The sequence below is a fragment of the Microchirus variegatus genome, assembly GCF_963457635.1.
Source record: "Microchirus variegatus genome assembly, chromosome: 1".
Classification (NCBI taxonomy): Eukaryota; Metazoa; Chordata; class Actinopteri; order Pleuronectiformes; family Soleidae; genus Microchirus; species Microchirus variegatus.
Window position 1 is genome coordinate 5,748,507 of NC_139802.1, and position 9,284 is coordinate 5,757,790.

The 9,284-nt window shown below is 39.0% G+C and overlaps 1 protein-coding gene across 1 annotated transcript; it reads left to right on the plus strand.

Moving 5' to 3' along the window:
• Window positions 1-487: 487 nt before the first annotated feature.
• On the plus strand, window positions 488-8,289 carry LOC310930190 (metalloreductase STEAP4-like). The gene is made up of 10 exons (XM_083893101.1): window positions 488-850; window positions 1,042-1,149; window positions 1,247-1,317; window positions 2,158-2,245; window positions 3,190-3,468; window positions 3,584-3,678; window positions 3,763-3,873; window positions 5,045-5,087; window positions 5,226-5,390; window positions 6,758-8,289. Exons 1-10 carry the CDS (start codon window positions 641-643, stop codon window positions 7,010-7,012), a joined length of 1,425 nt encoding a protein of 474 aa, XP_083749227.1. The 5' UTR covers window positions 488-640; the 3' UTR covers window positions 7,013-8,289.
• Window positions 8,290-9,284: the final 995 nt, after the last annotated feature.

The window sequence follows — 9,284 nt, forward strand, 5'->3', positions numbered from 1 at the left end:
TACCCCTCCTCCCCCCATAATAACATGGCTGAGCACTGATAGACCAAGTGAGATATAAGATATAACTTTGTTTTCCTCTTTGGTTTCCCTTCCTTCACGTCTCAACCTGTTGTAGTGATCTCGTGTTTCCTTTTTGTGCTCAAGCTGGCAGGGACTTTACTTAACCCACTGATTAACTATATTTTGTGATGTTTTTTTTTTTGTTTTTTTTTGCAGAACAGTGATTATGTAATACCAGAAAAAACACTCTCACTGCCAGAAATGATTTAATGGTTTCCCAGAAGAAGATATTCTTTCCACAGTTACACAAAAGCACACAGAGAGAAAAAAAAAGAACGGGTACAAATGACACACTGACACCTCTGCCAGTACACATTCCAGATTGTGCCTTGGAATTTCCCAGTGAAGGGGAGGGGGGAGGGAGGACCAATACAAAAACAGATTCATGTCTGAAAACTCACTCACAACACTGAGTGTGAAGAGCAGACATCTGGACACAGGACCTTTTTTTCTTCTTCTAAAATCCACTTTGGGGAATCGTCACTCTGAGACTCTGACAAAGTTTTTTTTTTTTTTTTTCAAACTTGCATTCAAAATAACAGAAACTATTCACAGTGTTTGTGTGGTATCTGGTGAAAGAATGGACAAAATGTCAGACGAGGGGAAGCCAGAGATCTTGTCGTTGCGTCCTCTGGGCACAGCCGCAGCCCCAGAGCCAGAGCTGCTGTGTATCTTTGGGACGGGAGACTTGGGACGCTCTCTGGGTCTGCGTCTGCTGCAGGCTGGCTACAGGGTGGTGTACGGCAGCCGCAGACCACACAGCTGTGGCCCGTTGCCTCAGGGAGCTCAGGTACAACACTTGGCATGCCATCTGCAGAATAAGTGGAATTCAGCTTTCATTTTTTACTCTTGATTATGTGTCCTGTGATAGTGTCGTCAAGTCTGGAGGATAAGAAAACAATTTGCTCGCTGATTTTTTAAGGCTGAATGAGTTAAGCACTGCATGACAATAGTACATGTGGTTTGTGTGTGTTTGTCCAGGTGATGAGCCATGTGGCAGCAGCCCAGTCTGCCCCTCTGGTCGTGATGTGTATCCAGAGAGATCACTATGATTTCCTGGAGACACTTGCACCTCAACTCAAGGGGAAGGTATACATGTTACTGCACAGTCAGGTGTTTTCTGTAACATAGCAGTCGGTTTAATTTCTAACCTTTTGTCAATTCTGCTCACGTAAATGATTGGAAGGTGTTGGTGGACGTCAGCAACAACATCAAGAAGAATATATACCCAGAAGCCAATGCTGAGTATCTACAAAGGTAACAAAAAAAGAGAGAGAAAAACTAACATTAAAGGGGACATATTATGCAAAATCAACTTTTTAATCATTTAAATCCTTATATTTGGGACTCTAGAGGCCCTATCAGTCTGCAAAGTGTGAAAAAAGATGACTCACTCATGATTTTGTGGTCCTCCTCAGTCTAAGTACAGGAGATAAAACACGCGATGTTGACTTCCGCGCTCATTGGGACGTCACAATGCACAAAATTCCTGGAATTGTTGTCTCGCGGAGCTCCGCTTTGTCCGTAAAACACGCGAGAGTGCTGGCGAGGGCAACGGTATCCGAAAACCGGAAGTCTGCGAAGTCCGCGTAAAGTTCTATTCTTGGCTCCACGGTGCAGCACAGAGTCCTACACAAACTTCCAGCCTCAGAGGATTTATCTGTCCAGTGGATACATGTTATATATGACAGCAATGTGCCTGCTAGAGCCTGCAAATTATCACTTTTCCAAATGCTAACTGCTGTTAGCTCCCAGTAGCCTATGTGGCTGACGTCATTTCCTGTCCCTTAAGTGTCATTTAACTTCTTTTTTTTATTTTTATTTTTTTATTAAGGTGGACCTAAAAAGATACTACTAAACAGGGCGTTCTGAACAGGGCTGTTTTGACAGGGTGATTGAACTGCTGTGGTGCTTCATCCTTATGGTATTTTGACCAAGGCATGTCACGGACATGTTCATTAGGACACCAGGGAACTAGTTTAACTTATAGAAATAGGGTATAATGTCCCCTTTAATGCAATTATCTAACATTTTCTGGAAACTATTGTTTGATTCATGAGCAACTAACTGGTGAAGTAAAATGTGTTTGTTTTCCAGGCTGATCCCTACAGCTAATGTGGTGAAAGCTTTTAACACTTTGTCTGCCTGGGCTTTGCAGAATGGACCGTCAGATGCCAACAGACAGGTACTGAAATTCAGGAAATACATTTGTTTTGTATGTTTTTGATACTAAAATGTAGAACGTACCAAAATGGGCCTGGTTTTATTTGATCAAAATGCTTATTTTTCTTTTTTTCAAGGTGAACTATAGATGCAACTGCTTGTCAGGCTTTTTAACTATCTGACTTTTTTCCACTGTGTTCACATACAGTAGTGGGGTGTTGTGTGATGGATATCTACACAATATGCATCTCTCATGTGTCTTTGAATGATGTAACCACAGTCTCTGTTAGAGCTATCTCAACATGTGTGGAGTTTATTTATTTTATTATTCTCATATTGATTTGGTTGCATAATCCCAAAGGACACATAAATTACACAGGAATGAGTGTGATGTGGTGGGAATGTGTATTTATGTCGAGTGGGTTTTGTGTTGCTGTACTTGAAGCAAAATCACATCTGTGTTAACAGAGCATTGTTGTTCGATTTTATTTGTTTGTTCAAGAGACAAAAGGGAAAGTTTCTCGAGCATATTTTTCGCTTTAGCAGCTCCATTTGCGACGTCACACAATAGATAAAGCTAATGGAGATATAAACAACACAATTCATCGCACTGTACATGACATAGCACAATTAACCGCACAAAACATTCACAGAAAAGAAAGAGAACATTCTTTGTTTATCGTGTATTTGACCTTGAATAATATTTTTTATGTCGTCCTATTATTAATGGGACACTGTGGTTTCATGGTAATAGTTCATATTTAGAATTTAATATTGTGAGCCACTCTTTATAAAAGAGCAGATGAATTTGGTACTTTAACAATAAGGCAGTTTCTCTTTTATCCATTTTATGCATCTTTGTGTCGACGCACGCATCAATATACATATATAAATATTAAAAAAATTAAAAATAAATGCTCAACATGTAAATTGATTTATAAAAAATATTATGTTTTCATGCTTCAGGTGTTCCTGTGTGGAGACAGTAAAGAAGCAAAGCAGACCGTTGCAGACATGGCCACCAAACTGGGCTTTAGTGTTCTGGATAGAGGGTCTTTGTCTGTAGCCAGAGAACTTGAGGATTTCCCCCTGCAGCTATTCCCAGAGTGGAGGCTGCCTCTGCGTGTGGCCGTTGGCCTCACTGCCTTCTTCTTCTTCTATGTGGTCCTTAGAGATGTCATTTATGCATATGTTGTCCAGGGGAAAGACATCTCCTTCAGGATCATGGTGTCTCTGGCGAACAAGGTAGGCCGATATGTTTATTGGCTTTTAATTAAATTGGCCTCCTTTTTTTGAAAGGTATGTGATGCAAATATGTTGCACACTTTCATTACAATAATCTCCTCTGTTCACATTTCAGGTGTTTCCCATTGTGTCCCTCATTATGCTGGCACTGTGTTACCTACCTGGTGTGGTAGCTGCCGTCGTTCAGCTCTACAGAGGAACCAAATACAAGTGAGACATCACAACAAGATGGATTTCTATCACTTTCAATCAAGCACGTAGCATTTTAAAGACTAAAGAGTTTGTTTATTCTAGGCGTTTCCCCAACTGGCTGGATCGCTGGATGCTGTGCAGGAAACAGCTGGGACTGCTGGCACTTGGATTTGCTTTTCTTCACGTGCTGTACACCCTCGTCATCCCCATCAGGTACCATTTGTTACACGCACACACACGCTTCGACGTTTATCCGATCTGAATTCATCTTGTCTCAACGTTCACCCAAAACAAATAATGACAGTTTTGAACTTGGAAGTATTTGTGAACGTAGGTCAAAGGAAACTACTGACGGATTCCAGTTAATCATGTTCACCTAAAACAAACACTGTCTAATACCAAACCCCGATGTAGCATTTAATCTTATGTTATTGTTGGAATAACTTAAAAGAGTGTAACTACGTTACACTCTGGAGGTTTGTGTTGCTATTATGCTGAGATGATTTACTTCTTCTACACTCACTAGTTTTAGGTTATTTTTGTATTTACATTTATTAAAATATGTATATTTATCGGTTATGTTATTTCTGCTAAAATCATTCAGTTACTCCCCATGGCTTCAGAGATTCAACAAAAACATCACAAACACACTGATCAACCACAACATCAGAGGTCCATTGTGTAGGAAATAGTGACATCTTATGGTGAGACTGCAGACTGTAACAAACAGAGGAAACTATTGTGAGCTCCTGCTTTAAAAAATGTGCAGGCTGTGAATTCAGACACAACACTTTTCTTTAACTTACACAAATGTCTTATTATTAGTTTTTATGTCTGTCAAATTCTGTGAAGGTTGACATTTGGATATGAACGATGAGACTGAGAGTTGACTTAAATATTAGCAAAGTGAATATATATATATATATATATATATATATATATATATATATATATATATATATATATATATATATATATATAGAAGAATGAGGGAAGGTCACACTTTAACTTGTCAAGGCTGTTTTGTTGATGTGTCCCAATGAAGTGACGAAGAAATTATTATACTATTTGATCATTGTAGAATTGAAAAAACAACAAATCTAATAGTGGTGTAAGACATTTGGAGAATACTATACATATATAAATACATTTAATAAGGACTTATTTTTACTCGTGAATCTATTAGAAATGTTAAATATAATTGCTAAATGTCTAAACTAAACTAAACGTCTGTAATTGCTTGACAAGCTGTAACCCTAACCCAAGCTAATGGTTAAGAGCCGAATATGATGATGTCAAAACAAATCAAAAACGAAGGGGAAACAGCTTTTAAAATTAAGAATCTGAAATGTGTAAGCATTCTTTCTTATTTCCCCCTCCCCAGATATTATGTGAGATACAGGATTTCTGCCAGCACCATCTCAAAAGTAAGTCAAACACACAACTGTGATTTTGTCCTTTGCTGTTTTATAAATACATTTAAACATACAATTAAAGAACAAGTATCTACTTATCTAACGTGTACATTTTAATAAATATCCCCCTTTATTTACTGTCGCTTCAAGATCAGGGAGAACCTGACGACCGAGTTTGACCCGACCGTAGCCTGGAGAACTGACTCCTACTACTCTGTGGGGATTCTGGGCTTTGCTACGTATCTCCTGTTGGGAATAACGTCGCTCCCCTCTGTCAGCAACGCTCTCAGCTGGAGGGAGTTTAACTTCGTACAGGTAGATACTGGCAGGTCTGTGGGTATTTGTCTCACTTAGTGAGGCTGTGAAGTCCGTCATTTGGCTGAATTTCTGCTTCATTTTAACATGGTGACATCAAAACTGGGAGGAAGGAGGCTGTGGATTCTGTGTTAATGGCTTTCAGTGGTGTTGGTCTCCCAGGTTTATCACTTACGCACATGTTGGTGCTTGAGAGTGCTTTTACTGGAATTATTAAATGTGTACAGCTATTACGTTTCATTTGGCTTTCCAAGAAACCCTAAATGACAAACGTTTTATTTACTGTCATTTTTAGACCCACAAATTAAGACGCTACATGTGTGTAGAGTTGCACTGAAATCCTACAACCACTTAGCAAAATGAAAAAGACCAAAAGCTTCAACCCTTTTGTGCCTAGCGTCTTAGGGACAGGAACAAAAAACCCCAGAAAAAAACAACAACAACAACAAAACAAAAACCTGCATAGCAGACAAGCACATTGTCATTTAAACGCAATTTCTTTGATATTTCATGATCCAGCGTCCGATGAAAAGAATACAAACAAGCTTATTGGGAACTTTAATATGGAACAGATGATTATCTCACCTCTTCACCGTGGCCTTGAAAAGCTGCAAATGACAACCAGATTGATGATTCAGTTAACTTCAGGACACATGCGCTCAATATTAAACAGGGTCACTCGGTATCCACTTAAAATGTGTCCTCTGGAGATACTTCAAAGTGTGTTGTGAAATTCCCTGTGTACTTTCCCCCCGCTGCAACCGTTTATGCTCCAGGCTGCTGAGGTTTATTTAGTGGAGAGTTCTCCTGGACCTTTAAGGAATGTGGCTACTGGTAAAAAAAAACAGTTTGTTCTGATCTTCACACCATGTCCATTAGCCAACATTCAAGCCGTGACTAATGAGGATGACTCAGTGACTCTGCTCAGATTTAAAAATAGTGCTTGTTAGTCATATTTCCACCTTTTGTAAGCTAAAAAAAAAATCCTTCAAGGTTGTTTTTACTTTGTCAAGTGTTTACCGTCCTTTTTTTTTTTTCACTTTGACCTTAATGTTGGTCAATCAAAACATAATTGAGCTCACCTCTGAGAACAGGCTCATTCATAAATGCAACTGGGTCATTTCAAGATCATTTTCTCATTCCACTCACCTCCCATTTACTCCAGCTCAAATTAGAGGCAATGCTTTAAATGTTAAGTTATTCATCAAATGTAATGTGGGGTCATGTGTTATCTTTGGGCACAGCCTTAACATTTTGGAGCTTGAAATTAGATCTGTGTTTATATAGTTTATAAATTTGTGGATGCAGAAATTACAATTGAGTTATGCAACTTAATATTTTTTTTTCTTTTTGTGTCTTTCCTCCAGTCCAAGCTTGGCTACCTTACATTGTTCCTCTGCACCCTTCACACCTTCCTGTACGGCTGGAACAGGTTCCTTAATCCTTCTTCCTATAAATGGTACACTCCGTCTGCCTACCAGCTCAGTCTGGTGTTGCCCTCACTCGTGTTGGTACTCAAACTGTTGCTCCTGCTGCCCTGGGTGGACCGCAGACTTACCCGCATCCGACAGGGATGGGAGAGGAAGACCGACCCAGAAGATGCTAGCACGAGATTGTTGTAGACATAAGGTTATTAGAATTACAGTCATTAAAAAGAAAACAATCATTGGTATTTAAACCAAAAATAATGTTTACATGTGCAAAATTTCACATCAAGCACTCAGTCAGAATGCACTATTTTGATATTAGTATTTTCTAATTCTTCAGAAAACAGAAGCGGTAGAAGAAGCTGCACTTCCTCTTCCATAGTAAACCAACTTCACATTTTTTATGAACAAAAATTTTGATTTGTTTTTTTTGGAATGAAAATACAGCAGTAACAGAAAAACAGTGAATCAGACACATGATAACACCAAACCAAGAAGTCATGATCGGACCCGACGATGACGACGATACCAGCCTTCTTGTTCAGAATTGGGCTGTATCAGGTCACAGGTGTCAGATTGGCACATGACATATTTTTATTCCGATTAATTGTGTCCATGTGTAAACAAAGCTAATTAGCCTCAATGCCATTCCACATGTTGCCCCTACCCCTCTGTTTTGGGCTTCCTGATACATGAGTAAGAAGTGTAAAGACCCTTCAAATGTAGATCGCAGATGCACACTACAATTTGAGGGCTATGAGAATTTTCCCGAATCCAAGGGAACTAGCTCATAATAATGTGCATAGTCCACAGTTGTCATAGTGATATGACAACATCTGACAATGGCTTTTTATTTTTTTTATTTTTAAGATTGCATGTTCTTGAAGGGACAATGACTTAGCTCTGTTATCAGATAACTCTGGTAAAACTGGTCTGCTATCTTATCGCCATCTTATCTGCCACCCAGATAGGATGGAGATGGCTAAGAGGAAAGAAATTGAGCTTGTAACTGGAGGGTCGCTAGTCAAGGGCTCGGCGCAGATAAATGTGCCCCAACTCGTGTGTGTTCACTGCTGGTGTGTAATAAGGATGGGTTTAATGCAGAGGTCAAATTCACTCTCATTAATTGGCGAGGGTGCAATGCATTGGTTACTGCAGAGACTCTTTATGTGCTCAAGTTGAAATGACTCAAGTTGAAATGTTGAATGATACCAAAGACACGTTAAAGTAGTTGTGCAGCATTCCAAGAAGCTGCCCTTTATCTTCTCAAAGTCACATTACAGCAACTGTGACAGATTTCCTTTAACATCAGCAGCAAATGTTTGACTTTGACTGAGATTTTTTGAGTGTCTCTACAGCGTTAGACTACAGTGCATGGCAGCGTTTGTTTATATGATCTGTATCTTTTTTGTAAATTGTGTTTTATTTCATTTGTTTGTCAGGACATTAAATGATCTTCAAATGAACTTCACAAGTAACCGATTGTCTTGTGTCTTTATCTCCATACGAGTATATTTTTAATTCAGTCCAAATCTATTAGAGGTTTTTTGCTTATTGGTACTTTACTTTGCTGCAGTGATCTTTCTTTTCTGTAACTTGACATCTATCTCTCTGGTGACTTTGATGACACATCCAACACAGCAACGGAACTCTCAAAACAGCAACTAAAAACCAAAAAATTCAGTTAACTTCAACAAAAAGTTGATGTTGCATAATACGTGCCCTGTAATCCCTCACACTACAGGATCATTTTGGTCAGCATGCTAGACAAAATAAAGCTTTACAAGGCAAAAAGATCAGGGCTGATGATCTGTCTGCTTGTTTTGAGAGCTCCTCTATGCTCTACTTTCAAAAAAAAAAGAAAATGATGAATGCACTATGAATTTACCTTTAGTATTAGCATTAGCTACGCAGTCACACAGCACCACTTAGCCACATGTGAAAAGGCTCATACTTATAATGTTAAGGCCTGAGTTGCTCCACATTTCATCACTCATTCTCCCAGTCAAAGCAAACTAAATCAGAAACACTCCCTCGTTGACTTTTCATTGTTAATGCTAGTCATTCTGTGCTGACAGATCCTGTCAGTCTCTCAATTAATAAAATTGTCTTGGATCTTATGGATTCTGGATTCATAAAGAGACCACCAATCTCTAAAGCTGGCAGTTTGAGGTAAATTTCACTTTAATTACAGGCCAAATTTCAGCCTCGTATTTAGGTGATGATACCGTCGTTTACTGCTCTTCACATTCGATTGCACAAGCATTCACATTTTTGCAATCCGCCTTTGATACAGTGCAGACTAATCTGGATAAATTGAAACTGGTTTTAAGTGCTTCCCATGGCAGAGCTCTTGAGCTGGTGACCAGTTATAAGTACCTGGGATTTGTTATTGATGGGAGGCTATCTTTCAAAGTGCATGTTAGAAATGTGGTTTATAAATTATGGGTGAAGCTCAGTTTCTTTT

Excerpts from the sequence above, each read along its gene's own strand:
- LOC310930190 (XM_083893101.1), top strand. The coding sequence starts at position 641 with ATGGACAAAATGTCAGACGAGGGGAAGCCAGAGATCTTGTCGTTGCGT. Across the intron at positions 3,679-3,762 it reads TACAGAGGAACCAAATACAA|GCGTTTCCCCAACTGGCTGG; the intron begins GTGAGACATCAC and ends TGTTTATTCTAG. Across the intron at positions 5,088-5,225 it reads CTGCCAGCACCATCTCAAAA|ATCAGGGAGAACCTGACGAC; the intron begins GTAAGTCAAACA and ends TGTCGCTTCAAG.